Here is an 18,324-nt window from a genome sequence, read left to right as displayed (position 1 = left end):
CAGATGGTTTGTTTAATCTAGCAGAAAAAGGCCTACTGAGATCCAATGACTGGAAGCTGAAACTAGACAAATTCGCATTATAAATAAAATACAGATGTTTAACAGTGACGGTAATAAAACCTTTGGAACAATTTATCTAGGGATGTAGTGGATTCTCCATCATTTGAAGCCTTTAAAACAGGAGTAGGGTCTCAAAATATTACAATTCTCCCTCCCTCATTTTAGCGATCGTTACCAACGATTTATTATTTCTACAGTATAGTAGCCAAAGGCCCCATTCAGGATTGCGTACCCATTAAATGCTGCATACAGCTGAGATGGATATAGGGAGACACAAAGGAGCCATTTACACTTCTCATTCCTGGGGCTGGTTTTACAATGCCTTGGTCCTCAGCACAGGTGCAGCCTCAAGGCCACTCTAATCTACAACAGCCGCACAGTGCCAGAGCAACAGAAATCCCCAGCCACACCACTGCTACATCCGTTAACCCAGGAATGCCACCTGTACTGGGTGTTGAGTGGTGTAGGAACCACTGTGGCAGCCCTACACCATAAGAGGATTTCCCAATGTTGAGGGAGTCCTCCACCAGGAAAATCTGTTGCATTTAAGTCTGCCTTTAGTTGAGTGACTGCTGCAAGACTCAAGAATAAAGCATTTGTCCTTAAACTTAGTGAATGCTGCAATCAGAAGGCAATTCCTAAACCAGCACTGTACTAATCATAAGTTATGTAAGCACTGGAAAGCCTACGTAAGGCCAAAACTAAACAAAATTATCAAGAAAATACAAAGACATATATAACTGCAGTTTTAAAACCTCTTACCCTGAACTTTATAGAGTCGCACTGTGTGTGTCAGATGATGGAAAAAACAAGTAACTTCTGAGAAAATATTTCCATGAGTAACTCTTATCGTAGGTGGATCCGTGAAAACATAAGGCTGCAAAAACAAAGTTAAAACAATGGCATGAAAACTGTTTGCAGCATAAAAAAATCCGGTAATAGCTCATCTTAAGTGATCACTCTCCTTACAATGTGTATGATAACAACCATTTTTTCATGTTCTGTGTGTATATAAATCTCCTCACTGTATTTTCCACTGAATGCATCCGATGAAGTGAGCTGTAGCTCACGAAAGCTTATGCTCAATAAATTGGTTAGTCTCTAAGGTGTCACTAGTACTCCTTTTCTTTTTGCGAATACAGACGAACACGGCTGCTACTCTGAAACCTGTCATTATGCAAGGCACTGCATTTAGCTGTATGGAGTGGAAATCTATCAACTTCATGAAAAAACTCGTACAGATACAGACAGACATCTTCCTTTCCAAATGCAAACAGATGGACATCATACCAAAAGGACTGAAGGTAAAAAATGCATTACAATCTACATACCATACAGACTATGCTGACAGCTTGTGCCACACGCTCTCAAAGAAACTGCGGAACCACCTGATCAACATCCTCTACGAGCAAACAGGGAAAGATTAAGAATGAGCTCTCAAAACTGGATACTCTCATAAAAAACCAACCTTCCACACAAACTTCCTCGTGGCTGGACTTTACAAAAACTAGACAAGCCATTTACAATACACACTTTGCTTCTCTACAAAAGAAAAAGGACACTAAACTATCTAAACTACTACATGCCACAAGAGGCCACAGTAATGGTTCCCTTAACCCACCCAGCAATATTGTCAATCTATCCAACTATACTCTTAGCCCAGCAGAAGAATCTGTCCTATCTCGGGGCCTCTCCTTGTGCCCCTCCACCCACAAGAACATGATACAGTTCTGTGGTGACCTAGAATCCTATTTTTGACGTCTCCGACTCAAGGAATATTTCCAACACACCTCTGAACAACATACTAATCCACAGAGACCTTCCTACCAACACTACAAAAAGAAGGATTCTAGGTGGACTCCTCCTGAGGGTCAAAACAACAGACTGGACTTCTACATAGAGTGCTTCCAACATGCCCGTGCTGAAATTGTGGAAAAGCAGCATCACTTGCCTCATAACCTCAGCCGTGCAGAGCACAATGCCATCCACAGCCTCAGAAACAACTCTGACATCATAATCAAAAAGACTGACAAAGGAGGTGCTGTCGTCATCATGAATAGGTCAGAATATGAACAAGAGGCTGCTAAGCAGCTCTCCAACACCACTTTCTACAAGCCATTACCCTCTGATCCCACTGAGGGTTACCAAAAGAAACTACAGCATTTGCTCAAGAAACTCCCTGAAAAAGCACAAGAACAAATCCGCACACACACCCCCCTGGAACCCCGACCTGGGGCATTCTATCTGCTACCCAAGATCCATAAATCTGGAAATCCTGGACGCCCCATCATCTTAGGCATTGGCACCCTGACAGCAGGATTGTCTGGCTATGTAGACTCTCTCCTCAGGCCCTACGCTACCAGCACTCCCAGCTATCTTTGAGACACCACTGACTTCCTGAGGAAACTACAATCCATCGGTGACCTTTCTGAAAACACCATTCTGGCCACTATGGATGTAGAAGCCCTCTACACCAACATTCCACACAAAGATGGACTACAAGCCGTCAGGAACAGTATCCCCGATAATGTCATGGCAAACCTGGTGGCTGAAATTTGTGACTTTGTCCTCACCCATAACTATTTTACATTTGGGGACAATGTATACCTTCAAATCAGCAGCACTGCTATGGGTACCCGCATGGCCCCACAGTATGCCAACATTTTTATGGCTGACTTAGAACAACGCTTCCTCAGCTCTCGTTCCCTAATGCCCCTACTCTACTTGCGCTACACTGATGACATCTTCAGCATCTGGACCGATGGAAAAGAAGCCCTTGAGGAATTCCACCATGATTTCAACTATTTCCATCCCACCATCAACCTCAGCCTGGTCCAGTCCACACAAGAGATCCACTTCCTGGACACTACAGTGTTAATAAGCGATGGTCACATACACACCACCCTATACCAGAAACCTACTGAACGCTATTCCTACCTACATGCCTCCAGCTTTCACCCTGACCACACCACACGATCCATTGTCTACAGCCAAGCTCTACACTACATCCGCATTTGCTCCAACCCCTCAGGCAGAGACAAACACCTACAAGATCTCTATCAAGCATTCTTACAACTACAATACCCACCTGCAGAAGAGAAGAAACAGATTGATAGAGCCAGAAGAGTTCCCAGAAGTCACCTACTACAGGACAGGCCTAACAAAGAAAATAACAGAACGCCACTAGCCATCACCTTCAGCCCCCAACTAAAACCTCTCCAATACATCATCAAGGATCTACAACCTATCCTAAAGGATGACCCATCACTCTCACAAATCTTGGGAGACAGGCCAGTCCTTGCCTACAGACAGTCCCCCAACTTGAAGCAAATACTCACCAGCAACCACATATCACACAAAAGAACCACTAACCCAGGAACCTATCCTTGCAACAAAGCCCGTTGCCAACTGCGTCCACATATCTATTCAGGGGACACCATCATAGGGCCTAATCACATCAGCCACACTATCAGAGGCTCGTTCACCTGCACATCTACCAATGTGATATATGCTATCATGTGCCAGCAATGCCCCTCTGCCATGTACACTGGTCAAACTGGACAGTCTCTATGTAAAAGAATAAATGGACACAAGTCAGATGTCAAGAAGTATAACGTTCATAAACCAGTCGGAGAACACTTCAATCTCTCTGGTCACTCTATTACAGACCTAAAGGTTGCAATATTACAACAAAAAGATTTCAAAAACAGACTCCAACGAGAGACTGCTGAATTGGAATTAATTTGCAAACTGGATACAATTAACTTAGGCTTGAATAGAGACTGGGAGTGGATGTGTCATTACACAAAGTAAAACTATTTCCCCATGTTTATCTCCCCCTCCCCCCCCCCAGCCCACTGTTCTTCAGATGTTCTTGTCAACTGCTGTCAATGGCCCACCTTGATTATCACTACAAAAGGTTTTCTCCCCACTCCCCCACCCTCTTGCTGGTAATAACTTATCTTAAGTGATCACTCTCCTTACAATGTGTATGATAACACCCATTTTTTCATGTTCTGTGTGTATATAAATCTCCTCACTGTATTTTCCACTGCATGCATCCGATGAAGTGAGCTGTAGCTCACAAAAGCTTATGCTCAAATAAATTGGTTAGTCTCTAAGGTGCCACTAGTACTCCTTTTCTTTTCACGAATACAGACTAACACGGCTGCTACTCTGAAGCACAACATATCAGTTATTAAATAGGTTTAAATCCCAATTTAAAACCCCCTCCAAAAATAAGTTTTCATCTATAGTAGATGAGTGTAGGTCTGGTAATCTGAACACAAGACTGGGATCTGGGAATATATAATCCCTACTTTTACATTGACTTTCTTTGTGGTCTTGGGAAATTTTCTTAACCCTACTCTGTCTTAAAATGAGGATAATCTTCATTACATACCTCACGGGTATGTTGTGAGAATTACTGATTTAATATTTGTGAAGCATTTTGGAGATGAGAGTAACGTAAGTGTTAAGTAACATATTACTATGATTACATATATATTAGGTTCAATATTAGGGAAGTGGCAGCCAGCAAATTCCTCGGTCCATGCCACTTCCCACAGCCCCCATTAGCCTGGAATGGCGAACCACGGCCAGTGGGAGCTGCGATTGGCTGAACCTGCGGATACTGCAGGTAAACAACTGGCCCACCAGCGGATTTCCCTGATTGGCCTTGTGCCAAAGACTGCCGATCCCTGCACAACAAACTTAGCTGAACCATTAACTGCACTCCTGACAAAGCTTTAGTACTAGCTCAGCTTTGCCCCATCCCAGGAGGACCACTAGGTCCAGGAGCTGAAGCTGTCTCAGGAGCACAACTGCCTTTCAAACTGCCAACTCCTAGCCCTGGTTTGCTGATCCAGAGTGGGTTTGTGAGACTGGGACTACTGGTAGGAAGGCTGAGGATAGGAGCCAAATTCCTCCTTCTGACTGCCCAGTTAATATTCTCTGAGTTGTTTGAGTGGGTCAGCAGAGGAGGAGCTCCTGTGCATGAAAGGCTATTAGTAGTAGCAGATCTCAAACTCATTGATCTCCAGCAATGACTCCAACCAATGAATCATCTGTACTTTTCTGACTAAGATTTTCTATGCTGGGTGCTCAAGGAATTTGTCCAAGAAAAAAGGATGACTGTCTCTTGAGACAGATTCAGGGACAAGTCCCCTTCCCTCCTCTTGGAAGTAGAAAATGGGGGAAACTTGTCCCTGAGGCTGTCACAGGAGCTGGTTTTCAGCCGCACTTCTCACTTCTCAGACAACTTTTCCCCATCTCTTGATTGCCATGAGGGAAAGTAAGTCTGATGAGCCAAAGGACTACTTTTTGAAGTTGAAACAGACCATATTTTATATTGAGAACTCAGAGTAGAGTTAGATGGCACAAAGACTTTTTTGGTGTGTCTTTTTGCCATCCAATTTTGCTAGGAGCTCTTGCAACCAAATACTATAATCTGTTTCAACTTCAGAAAGTAGTCCTCTGGCTCATCAGATTGATACTTCCCCTCCTAGCTATCACAGGAACAGAGCAGTTCAAAATGAGCAGTTCATCAGCTTTGTCAGGACATTAACATCCCATACCACAAAGGGCTTTCTTAATGGTGCACAAATTGGATGACAAGTTGCTGAAAAGACACTGGTCTACCTTCAATCAGTTCACAATAAACCACGAGTACTGTCAAATGTATCTGGATGCTGTTACTCTAAATTAGACCCAGGCAGGTGAAGAGGATAGTTAAGTAGTTTGTGTATGAGGCAAGTAATGGGGTTTGTTTGCACTGCACTAAAAGATTTTTCCACTTGGACTTGTATGTCTTTCTGCTAAATGTGCTTTTAGCACCTCAGAAGTCAAGAAACACCTGCTCAAATACACCATGCACATGGATCTCTATATCAGAAGGCAAGCTCTTTGGGAGAAGATTCCCATATTGTGACGAAGCAGATATTGTGGTTCTGACTGATGATCTAAGACCAGACTCAACAACATGAATCATACTGGCTATGGCCATTTGCAACGAAGTAAAGAACCACACTTGTCTAGAGCAATAAGAGCTACTATCTTCAAACCATTGTCTCTTCTGAAATTTGGCAGTACATTTACAACAACAGAGTTTAGTATAAAGCCATGTAACAGCCTCTTTACAGAGTGTCACGTTAACTATGATCTTTTTGGTACCATGATGAGAAGCAGAGATTTTTGTTCGGGTGATTTATGACAAGATCCACTGATGGTGTCTTGTAGTAGAGGAAAATCTGATCTGCCAGTTTGTAATTCAGAGACCATTTGTGAAGATCTGTTTCAGCTCAGCTCAGCCCTATCTGTGATTGTGTTTCCCCCCCCAACCCCGTCAGACACATGGTGACAAGGCTCATCTTGTAGGACACACAATATTCCCACACCTGCACTGTTTCTCAAAATAGGGAGCACAACCTGGTGTCTCCCTCCATGTTTATGTAAAAAACGGTTGCCTAGCTGTCCATTTTAAAGAGGACAATTTTTTAGGATACTGAGTCTCTTAAGGTCCTTCGTACATACAACACTGAGGTAAAAATGCTATTACTATTGAGACCAAGGTCTTTTGATAGAACAGAAAGCAGACCAACAGGCTTCCAAACTTGGGGCAAAGATTCTTTCATTGTCTCACCTGAAAATGTTGCCCAAACCTGAAGCCAGGCCAGGTCTACACTCTCACAGACTTTAAGCATCCAGGGTGGAGGCCTTTTTCCATAGTTCCACCTGACCTATGGCTCACAGTTCACAATGTGAAATGTAGCCGTCATGAACTGGTAAACTTTTTGCTCAATTCATTATCAGCACCACCGCTTAATTTTTGGGAAGGCAGTACCATAATTGTGTTTAACCTTCCCTCTAGTTATGGCTCTGTCTCCACCTACCCCCAAGCTCCCATAGGGAGCTGAGACACCATACATCCTTGGGGAGAATATATTTTTTCCTCACTGTCTTGAAGGTTGGGATAGCAATGTGAGGTTTTTGCCACACTTTCTTCAGCAGCTGGTTCACAGTGCAAGGTTGTGGCATCTCTACCTGATAAGGGTTCCTGACCCAGGTTAATAACTATTGTAGCTCCTGTAAAGTCCTGTACTAATTGTCTTTCAAAATCAGGAGTTCTTGGAAAGAAATATCTGGCATCAGAAGAGTTTCCTGTCAAAGAATGAAATTAAATTGGTTTGGCATGACTTGTTCTTGACAACTCCATGCTGGCTATTACTTTTGACTCTATTATCCTCTAGGTGCTAACAAGCTTATTGTTCAATAATTTGCTCCAGTATCTTTTCAGGTATTGAAGTTAGGCTGATTGGTCTAAAATTCTCTAGGGCCTCTTTGCTCCCCCTTTTAAAGAGAGGTAGTATGCTTGCCCTTCTCCAGTCCTCTGGAACCTCACCCTTCCTCCAGGAATTCTGAAAGATAATTGCTAACTGTTCCAAGATTGCTTCAGCTAGTTCCATAAGTACCCTACGATAAATTTCATCAGGCCCTGCCTGTATTCCCAACTTGAATACATCTAGCTTATCTAAATATTCTTTAACTTGTTCTTTCCCTATGTTGGGTTGCATTCCTACCCCCGTTGTTAATATTGATTGTGTTAAAATATTGGGTCACAATTTACCTTTTTCGAGAAGACTGAAGCAAAATAGTCATTAAACTCCTCAGCCCCCTTTTTTGTCATATGTTATTAGCTCTCCTTCCCTGTTAAGTGGAGGGCCTCCATTTTCCTTTATCTTTCTCTTGCTCCTAATATATTTTTAAAAACCTCTTCTTATTACCTCCTTTGCTCAGTATAACTCATTTTTGTGCCTTAGCTTTCTGATTTTGTCCCTACATGCTTGTGCTACTCTTTTGTACTCATCCTCAGCAATCTGTCCATATTTCCACTGGGGCTCTTAAGAATACTGAGATGTGTAATTATGTCAACCTGACTGATAAATTGTTTACAGTTCATTGATGGCTTTACCAGGAGCCCTGTGTACGAGGCAGCATGTTGGTTCAGGTCCCCAGAAAACTGACTATGACTCAGTCACAGTCTGCCTTTCAGTTCCTCCGTCCTTTCTTCTGTAGTGGAAGTGGAGGGGAGGGTGAGATATATCCTGTGTGAGCCCTATATACCCCCAAAGCTAAGGTGGTGGGAAGCAGCAAGACTACAAAAGTTGCTCCACTCACAGTATGGCTGGCCAGTACAAGGGACTATAAACATGTTATATGCCCTTTCTTCCTTGTGCGAACACACAGGAAGGGCTTCAATCTGACCCTACATCAGCAATTAAAGTTCCTCTGAGGGAAAACTGGGACTGGAAGAATGAAGAGAAATATTAAGGTGCATGCTATCATTTACCTTTATAAAACTGTTTCACTAATATGAATATACATGGTAACAAGTACAGATACACTGCAAGTTTCTGAATTTCCAAGGAAGTTGAAACTAAACATAAGTTAACTGAAAAGAGTACGTGATTTTTAAAAATAATTGCTGAACAAAAATAATGCCTGTTTGTAGTAGATGATGGCTAAATTAGACAGCCACTTGCTCTTCTTTTTATGTTTATCATCATCATTTATGTTGCAGTAGCGCTGAACATCTCAATGAAAGTTGGGCTGCATCATGCTAGGCACTGTATAAACACATCATAACAACAGCCCATCCCACAAAGAGCTTACAGTCTTAAAAAAGTTTAGCATATTCACTCTATTATTCCATGTATAAATTTAGTATATCCAAACTCAGACTAAAGGGGGAAAAGAGAAATAGGGAGAAAGAAAAGCTGGAAAAAATGAATGAATATCTGCAATGCAGGGTCGCTGGTGCAGTTAACGTAAGACACGAAAATGAGGTCTTGGCCATTTGTGGTCATTGAAAATCTCATGGCACTTTCTGCCAGGATTGTCAGTGTCCCCTGTTAAAATTCCAACATGCATAATTTGAACACAGTGCTTCACAACAGATGTAGCTATATTTCAATGGTGGGTCAACCACTGCTTCTAGACGTAGTTTGCAAAGTGTTCTGGGATCTTTCAGGATGGAAAGCCTTTATTACAAATATAATATGAGTACTATTACCTTGGCCTCTCCATCTGGTAAGAAGAGATAAGCCCCGCTCTTATCTCTGTTACTTGTAGTTCCATACCACGCAAACTCCACCTTTATTTGATGATTTTTGCCATCTTCTTTTGTGTTAATTTTCTAAAGATAAATAATCACAATTTGAGAGGGTGACACATTTAGTTTTTACGCATCAGAATCTTTTATGCATCAATATTCTTATGAATAAGAAATACAATATTTCATATTGTGAGCCAACATACCTTCAGAAGCCCTGAGATCCCAGAAAACCATAGTTTCATATAGGAGTTCTCTAAAGTAATATCATCCGCAGAATTTTGCATCTCCTTGATCTTGAAAACCTCATCTGGGTTCACCTGCACATTATTTCCTCCACTAGTATATATATTATAATCAGCCAAGACCATTTCTGAACTCAGAACCTCCAAAAGCTGATAAACTCCCAGACCCAAAGGCGGTAGGTGCACCATGAAAGAGATCTGTTGGAGCAAGAAGAAAACATATTAAAAATGTATTGTTATCATTAAAATAAATTTCTGAACATACTGCACCAAATTCATGCCTGCTGAATTTCTATTCATCTCAATAGTTACACAGAATTGATTTTTGCCCAATTTCCAAGAATGCAAATTAATATTAGATGATTATTAAGAGTATTTCAAATTATTAAGTCAAATGTTCTAATACTTCATCACAAATAAAAACGTTGCTGCTATTCATCTGATTAGCAATATTTCAGAAGGGCATGATCATTGTTTACAAAGATGAACAACAGTTAAAATTTGCTATAAAGAAATATGATCTGTAATCTTGAGTTGAGCATATTGCCACACATTAAGGAGATGAGCATAAAATTGGTGCCACAGGTCAGAAATATTCTAGAAAGCGGAGAATGTTGGAGCACAACATTAACATATCATTATGGATCTGAACAGGAGGATATAATGGAATGTGGCCCAAACTGCCATTGATTCTTTGCTGCTTACTTAGGCCTTGTCTACACTATGAAATTAGGTTGAATTTATAGAAGTCGTTTTTGTAGAAAGCATTTTTATACAGTCAATTGTGTGTGTCCCCACACAAATGCTCTAAGTGCATGTAGTCGGCGGAGTGTGTCCACAGTACCGAGGCAACCATCAACTTCCAGAGTGTTAACACTGTGGGTAGCTATCCCACAGTTCCTGCAGTCTCCGCCGCCCATTTGAATTCTGGGTAGAAATCCCAGTGCCTGATGGGGCTAAAACACTGTTGCGGGTGGTTCTGGGTACATATCGTCAGGTCCCCGTTCCCTCCCTCCCTCTGTGAAAGCAAGGGAAGACAATCGTTTTGCGCCTTTTTTCTTGAGTTACCTGTGCAGACCATACCACGGCAAGCATGGAGCCCACTCAGCTAACCGTCACCGTATGTCTCCTGGGTGCTGGCAGACACAGTACTGCATTGTTACACAGCAACAGTTTATTGCCTTTTGGCAGCAGACAGTGCAGTATGACTGGTAGCAGTCATCGACGTAGTCCAGGGTGCTCTTTTAACCAACCTCGATAAGGTCAGGCGTGCCTGGGCAAACATGGGAGTGACTCAGCCAGGTCATTTCCCTTTTAAGTTTCGTCTCATGGAGATTCAGTCCTACCGGCAGTGCACTGTCTTTTAATCTGCAGCCAGCAGAAGACAACGGCCAGCAGTCATACTGCACCGTCTTCTGCCGAGCACACAGGTGATGACGATGGCTAGCGGTTGTACTGCACAGTCTGCTGCCAGCAAGATGTATAAAGATAGATGAAGTAGATCAAAACAAGAAATAGATCAGATTTGTTTTGTATTCATTTTTTCCTCCCTCCCTCCGTGAAATCAACGGCCTGCTAAACCCAGTTTTAGTTCTATCCTTGAGGGGGCCATTCTGTTTCTCGCAAACCCACCCCCTTTGTTGATTTTAATTCTCTGTAAGCCAACCCCGTAAGCCATGTTGTCAGTCGCCCCTCCGTCCGTCAGAGCAACGGCAAACAATTGTTTCGTGCCCTTTTCCCTGGATTGCCCGAGAAGGAGCAGACGCCACAGTACAGCAAGCATGGAGCCCGTTCAGCTCACCATAGCAGTTATGACCATTGTAAAGACCTCATGCATTTATCGTGCAGTGTATGTAGAACCAGCACCTGAAAAACAAGGCAAGGAGGAGACGGCAGCACAGTGATGAGGACATGAACACACTTTTCTCTAAAACCGCATTCCCCTGCAATTTGGAGATCATGGTGTTAATGGGGCAGGCTCATGCCATGGAACGCTGATTCTAGGCCGGGGAAACAAGCACAGACTGGTGGGAGCGCATAGCGTTGCGGGTCTGGGATGATTCCCAGTGGCTCCAAAACTTTTGTATGCGTAAGGGCACTTTCGTGGAACTTTGTGACTTGTTTTCCCCTGCCCTGAAGCACAAGAATACCAAGATGAGAGCAGCCCTCACAGTTCACAAGCGAGTGGCAATAGCCCTGTGGAAGCTTGCAACGCCAGACAGCTACCAGTCAGTCGGGAATCAATTTGGAGTGGGCAAATCTACTGTGGGGGTTGCTGTGATGCAAGTAGCCAACGCAATCACTGAGCTGCTGCTATCAAAGGTAGTGACTCTGGGAAATCTGCAGGTCATAGTAGATGTCTTTCCTGCAATGGGATTCCCTAACTGTGGTGGGGCTATAGACAGAACGCATATCCCTATTTTTGGACCGGACTACAAGGGCAGCCAGTACATAAACCGCAAGGGGTACTTTTCAATAGTGCTGCAAGCACTGGTGGATCACAAGGGACGTTTCACCACCATCAATGTGTGATGGCCGGGAAAGGTTCAAGACGCTCGCGTCTTCAGGAACTCTGTTCTGTTTAAACTGCTGCAGGAAGAGATTTACTTCCCAGACCAGAAAATAACTGTTGGGGATGTTGAAATGCCAACAGTTATCCTTGGGGACCCAGCCTACCCCTTAATGCCCTGGACAGTAGTCAGGAGCTGTTCAACTATAGGCTGAGCAAGTGCAGAATGGTGGTAGTGTGTGCATTTGGACGTTTAAAGGGTCGCTGGTGCAGTTTACTGACTCGCTCAGACCTCAGCGAAACCAATATTCCCATTGTTATTGTTGCTTGTTGTGTGCTCCACAATCTCTGTGACAGTAAGGAGGAGACGTTTATGGCAGGGTGGGAGGTTGATGCAAATCGCCTGGTCACTGAATACGCACAGCCAGACACCAGGGCGGTTAGAAGAGCACAGCAGGAAGCGGTGCGCATCAGAGAACCTTTGAAAAATAGTTTCATGACTGGCCAGGGTAGCGTGACAGTTCTGTTTGTTCCTCCTTGATGAAAACCAACCCCCTTGGTTGACTCTAATTCCCTGTAAGCTACCCGCCCTCCCGCCTTCGATCACAGCTTGCTTGCAAAGGAAATAAAGTCACTATCGTTTAAAAAACATGTTTTCTTTATTAATTGATTATAAAAATAGGGAGATAACTCACAAGCTAGCCCAGGTGGGGTGTGGGAGGAGGGTAGGAGGGAAGGAAAAGGCCACTTTAAAACTTGTTCAATGCCAACCTTCTGTTGCTTGGGCTGTCCACTGGGGTGGAGTGGTTGGGTGCCCGGAGCCTCCCACCCCGCGTTCTTGGGCATCTGGGTGAGGAGGCAATGGAACTTGGGGAGGAGAGAGGGCAGTTAAGCAGGGGCTGCAACAGTAGTCTGTGATCCTGCTGCCATTCATGAACCTCCACCAGACGCTGGAGCATGTCCGTTTGATCCTGCAGTATCCCCAGCGTTTCCTCATGCCTCCTCTGATCTTCCTGCCGCCACCTCTTCTCACGTTCATCAGCCACCGTCCTGTACTCTGCTATTGTGTCCCTCCACACAGCTCTGTCAGTGCCGGACAACTGCATGAGCTCAGAGAACATGTCATCGCACGTTTGTTTTTTTCGCCGCCTTATCTGAGATAGCCTCTGGGATGGAGGCTTGAAACATTTGCAGCTGCTGGAGGAAAAAAGGGGAGTGAAGTATTTAAAAAGATACATTTTACAGAACAATGGCTATACTCTTTCACAGTGAACAACACTATTCACATCACATGGCACATGTGATTTTGGTACAAGGTCGAATTTTGCATCTTATATTGAGTGCCTGCGGCTTTGGTGTTAGAGATCACACATGCAGGGCCGGGCAAAGGAATTCGGCTTGCGGGTGGCCAAGGTAAGCCATAGTCTTTCGGCTTCTGCAACCTTCAAAACAGCAGCCCCCTCCTTTTCCATACCAAGCAAAGCCCGTTGAGTTGGCCATTTAATGCTGCAGTTTTCCTGTTAACGTGCAGCAGCAGAAACCAAACTAACCCTCTCCCATCAACCAATTCTCTGGGATGATCGCCTTTTCCCCTCCCCCCACCACCTGGCTGGTATCAGGGAAGATCCCTGCTAGCAAAACGCGAACAGCTCAGCACCAATGGCCCCCCCTCCCACTGTGTGGCTAACTGTGGGGAGGATTTATTTTCAGCCACAGGCAAACAGCCCAGTAGGAACGGCCACCTTAATCAAATTCCCCTATTTCAATCAGGTTACCATGAACGATATCACTCTCCTGAGGATAACACAGAGAGATAAAGAATGGATGTTGCTTGAATGCCAACAAACACCGGGACCATATGCTGCCAGGCTTTGTCATACAATGATACCAGATTACTTGCTACTAGCATGGCGTGGTGAAGTGTCCTACCATGGAGGATGAAATAAGGCTGCTCTCCCCAGAAACCTTCTGCAAAGGCTTTTAGAGTACCTTCAGGAGAGCTTCATGGAGATATTCCTGAAAGATTTCCGTTCCATCCCCAGACACGTTAACAGATTTTTCCAGTAGCAGTACTGGCCACGAATGCATCCCAAGTCCTCAGGGCTACTTAATCATTAAAAAATGCTTGTTTTTATAACAACATGTATTATATTTAAAAAGATACACTCACCAGAGGTCCCTTTTCCGGCTTTGTTGGGTTGGGAGGGTATTTCAGTTAGGGTGATAAAAAGATCCTGGCTTTCGGGGAAAATGATGTGCTGTGTGCTCTCCCCAAGCTCGTTGTCCTCCTCATCTTCCCCTTCTGCAAAATCCTCAGGCATGGTGGAGAGTACCCCATCCTCGGAGACCACAGACAGGGGTGGGGTAGTGGTGGCGGCCCCCCCTAGAATTGCATGCAGCTCAGCATACAAGCGGCATGTCTGGGGCTCTGTCCAGGAGCGTCTGTTTGATTCTCTGGTTTTCTGGTATGCTTGTCTGAGCTCCTTAAATTTCACGCGGCACTGTGTTGCGTCCCTGATGTAGCCTCTGTCCCTCATGGCCTCAGATTTTTTGAAACGTTTTGGCATTTCGTCTTTTGGAACATAGTTCTGATAGTACGGATTCCTCTCCCCATACAGCCATCAGATCCAGTACCTCCTGTTCCGTCCATGCTGGAGCTCTTTTTCGATTCTGGGACTGCATGGTCACCTGTGTTCATGAGCTTGCCTGGCCAAACAGGAAATGAGATTCAAAAGTTCCCGGGGCTTTTCCTGTACACCTGGCTAGTGCATCCGAGTTCAGAATGCTGTCCAGAATGGTCACAATGGTGCACTGTGGGATAGCTCCTGGAGGCCAATACCTTCAAATTGCGTCCACACTAACCCAAATTCGAAACTGCGATGTCGATTTCAGTGCTAATCCCCTCATTGGAGAGGAGTACAGAAATCGGTTTTAAGAGCCCTTTATGTCGAAAAAATGGCTTCATTGTGTGGACGGGTGCAGGGTTAATTCGGATTTAATGCTGCTAAATTTGACAAACTCATAGTGTAGACCAGGCCTTAGAAGCCATATAAAGCTCTTCACAGCAGAGAAATATTTCTGGGTGGATCTCCAGAAACAATGTGCCCAAAGCTCCGTATGTAAACTTTCCTTTCTCCCTCTAGAACAGCCACTGCAGAGCCTCACGCTTGAGATTTATTAGCAGTAATTAGCCCATTAGAAGAGGGCTGAAAAGAATATACATTGTAGGAAAATGATTCTGAAATGGGAACTCAACCTGGCTTCCAGATCAAAAGAGTAATGTTAAATAAACATCTGAACAGAGTTCCATGTAACATTGTTTGTTTGTTTGTTTTTTTTGACAAATCTCAGTGAGACATTCACAGTAGAACAGAACTACAGGCACATGAAGATTGAGAAGAATCTCTATGATGCAGTACGGGTTGAAATTTCCCAGAATTATCAGACAGAACCAAAAGCAGGCATTGGCTCCAAGGCAAGGATCAGGCTTGAGAATAGAGAAATGGAGACTACATCAGAGTCCAGACCCAGAGGACTAGGGATCCAAGACCCTACAGCTCAAGTCTTGGATCTGAAGGTCTACTTAACTCAAATGTCATCTCAGGTCCTTCTCTGATAATGTTTTTATAGCCAAACACCCCCCGCCCCCTTAGTCAATAGAGTGGTAGAAACTATGCTTTTTCTTTCACTTCAGGATAGCAGATGATAGATCTGACTGTACCTGAATTTCACCTCTACATTATTCTTTGAAGTCCACATTTCCCAGAGCTTTTTCTATCTGAGGTGAAGATCAGACAGAGGAGCCACACTGGAACTCTTAAACTTTTCAATTTTGCTTTTTGCTACTAGATACCATTACCACTATATTTGTGACATTCCTTAAACTTCCTTACACTAAGGAATAGTGTGATAATGTTGTTCATTTACAATTGAAATTATTTTAAATAACTTATTTACAGAATTTTTAACAATCCTAATTCTGAAATACAGTATTTATGAATCAAAATCTATGTCTACAATAACCCAACAATCCAAACTAATGTGTTTAAGTCCTATAGCATACAAATTTTAGCCTTCCAGTTTAACATTCTTGTAAGTTTAAAGTGTCCCTATTTTCTTACGATTCAGCTGTATATTACGTATACCCTGCCAGTATGAGATCTTCTAAGAATGTAACGACTACTATCAACATTTCTTTCAACAACAAGTATTTTTAAAAAATGTATTCTTAGCACACTAATATACTATTATATTCATATATTACTATAAGTATATTTCTTTGTCTGCTCTGCTAGGTATGAAATTGCTGTGTTGACTTCTCCACTACAATCATTCCCCGCCCCCCACCCCCTTTTCTTTTCCTATCAAGAAGGAGTAAGGGGAGTGTTTTTCTCTCTTCTGAACCTCTCATAACAGAAGTTATGATATTAAGGCTGTGTACTCCAAAAAGCTAATTCATTAAAATGGTAAACAAAGAAGACTAACAATGGATTCTTAAAATGTACATCATATGTTATTTTTAAAAAAAATGTGTTCTAATACGTTAGTTCAATAGTTCTGTGATACTCACTTTCACACAATGCGTAAATGTGCACTTCTCTCACAACACTCCCTCCAACAGAGAGCATTGCATATTTTGGAAAAAAACATTTTTTGTTTGTTGGAATGATAGTACTATTACCACCACTGTAGACTTTTTTTTTTTTTTTTTTAAAAGAAGAGCTCTTCATATCTGAGCCACTTACTTAATAAGAAAGGGGCCCTATTTCCTTGGCTTGAGTCTTTGATCCTTCTTGCATAAGGAGGAGCTCAAGTCTGTTTTTAATAAAAACAGTTTCCTTTAAGCAAAATACATTTAATAGTATGGCCTGATACAAAGCACACTATAAAAACAGGCTTCCAAAGGATGGGAGTTTTCATTCCACTGCTCTGTGAAGCTTTTAGAGACTAAGATTTGAATCTGTGATATTGTTGTTATTTTGGGGTAACGGAAAAATCCTCGTAATAAAGACTATTTATTAAAAATGAAAAGCTATAAAAATCATCGCTTGAAACACTTCAAAATTGGCCTCAGGGCTCTCCTTGTAACCAGGGCATCGAATTCAAGGACATACATCCCCCACAGAAATGCAGTGAAATGGCTATAACATCCCTGTGATGTCTAATTGCCATTTAAATTAATGAGGATAAAGCAGCAAAGTATTTTAACATGTATACACAGCAGCTGCTATGCAAACAATTTTCAACAACTTTCAAACAAATATTTCGACATATCCACTTTGACTCAAACATGGATAAACAGAAATGTAAACAGGATACAGAGATCAATGCACTTGTAGAAAAGTTGGGGGGGGGAGGGGAAGAATTCTATTTAAACACATATACTCTAAGTTTCAACCCAAAGCAATTTTAAATGATACCAAATAATAAATTCCCCAAAACGAGGCTCATTATTGAAACACTTAATCCAGTATTAAGCTTTGCTAATATCACGAAAAGTAATGAAGTTTAGAAAGTTGATGCTATTTCTTAGACCTAAATGAAGACAGAAATGATTTAATATTCCTTCCCTCTCTTACACAGAATCTTCTTTATAAAATTGATACAAGATTAATGTATCTGAAGTCTAGTTTTCTTTATTTTATTTTCTCCTCTAATGTGAAGCTATAGTACATATCTAAGTGCAAATCAGTATAACTTACACTTTTTATTTCAAGTGACATACCTGATATGCTTCATGTGATACTGTAGTTGTGCCATCCCATACTCCACTAACCTGGACCATAACAGGTTTTCCCGAAGGAGATAATACTTTAATTTTGGGTGAACTCACATAGATTGAAACCACTGAGAACCGCTCCTGTTCTGTAGGATTATAAACCAAAAGGTACCTGCAAAAATATTTTTGCCATATTATCTTTAGGAAAATCATTTTTTCTTTTCAAGTTATTGTATTATTTTACACTAATTATGTTCGTGGAATAATTAAACCTATTATATATGTATACAATGAAAATATATGAAAACTGTAAACAGGAAAAACAATGGACATCTTTCTTAATGCTACTTTTTCTCACAGGCTTTAGACAGAAAGAGGTAATTTATGGTACTCACAAAAATTCGAATACGTTTAGCAAATGAGATGCTTAGGAATTTTCTTTAGCCATTACAAATACAGTCTTAATGCAAAAATTGTTCTTAATGTCAATGTTCTTTAAAAGACTGAATTATTGAACACTAAGAATAAAAGGCTGTTCACTGTTCAATTCTGCATTACGTTTATTTGTAAATCACGTAAAATAAGAACGATAGCTTCCTATTGGGTTCAGTGTAAATGGCAAAAGAATCAAAAGGCAAACTGTAAAGATTTTAAAACATTTTAGTAAGAATTTGTTAAGACC

At 42.2% G+C, this 18,324-nt stretch overlaps 1 protein-coding gene across 2 annotated transcripts in view; it reads right to left on the bottom strand.

Moving 5' to 3' along the window:
• The window catches only part of MAN2A1 (mannosidase alpha class 2A member 1), a 207,814-nt gene that overhangs the window by 37,081 nt on the left and 152,409 nt on the right, over positions 1 to 18,324 (bottom strand). For both annotated transcript variants that reach the window (XM_073344670.1, XM_073344671.1), the window contains 4 exons: positions 17,649 to 17,814; positions 9,376 to 9,612; positions 9,131 to 9,253; positions 823 to 937 (listed from right to left, as the gene is read on the bottom strand). In XM_073344670.1, coding sequence (XP_073200771.1) covers positions 823 to 937; positions 9,131 to 9,253; positions 9,376 to 9,612; positions 17,649 to 17,814 — 641 coding nt within the window. The remainder of the gene's footprint in view (positions 1 to 822; positions 938 to 9,130; positions 9,254 to 9,375; positions 9,613 to 17,648; positions 17,815 to 18,324) is intronic.

This window comes from Lepidochelys kempii, chromosome 5 (genome assembly GCF_965140265.1).
Source record: "Lepidochelys kempii isolate rLepKem1 chromosome 5, rLepKem1.hap2, whole genome shotgun sequence".
Taxonomy (NCBI): Eukaryota; Metazoa; Chordata; order Testudines; family Cheloniidae; genus Lepidochelys; species Lepidochelys kempii.
Note: the sequence above shows the minus strand (reverse complement) of the source record. Positions and strands in the feature narration are given on the sequence as shown.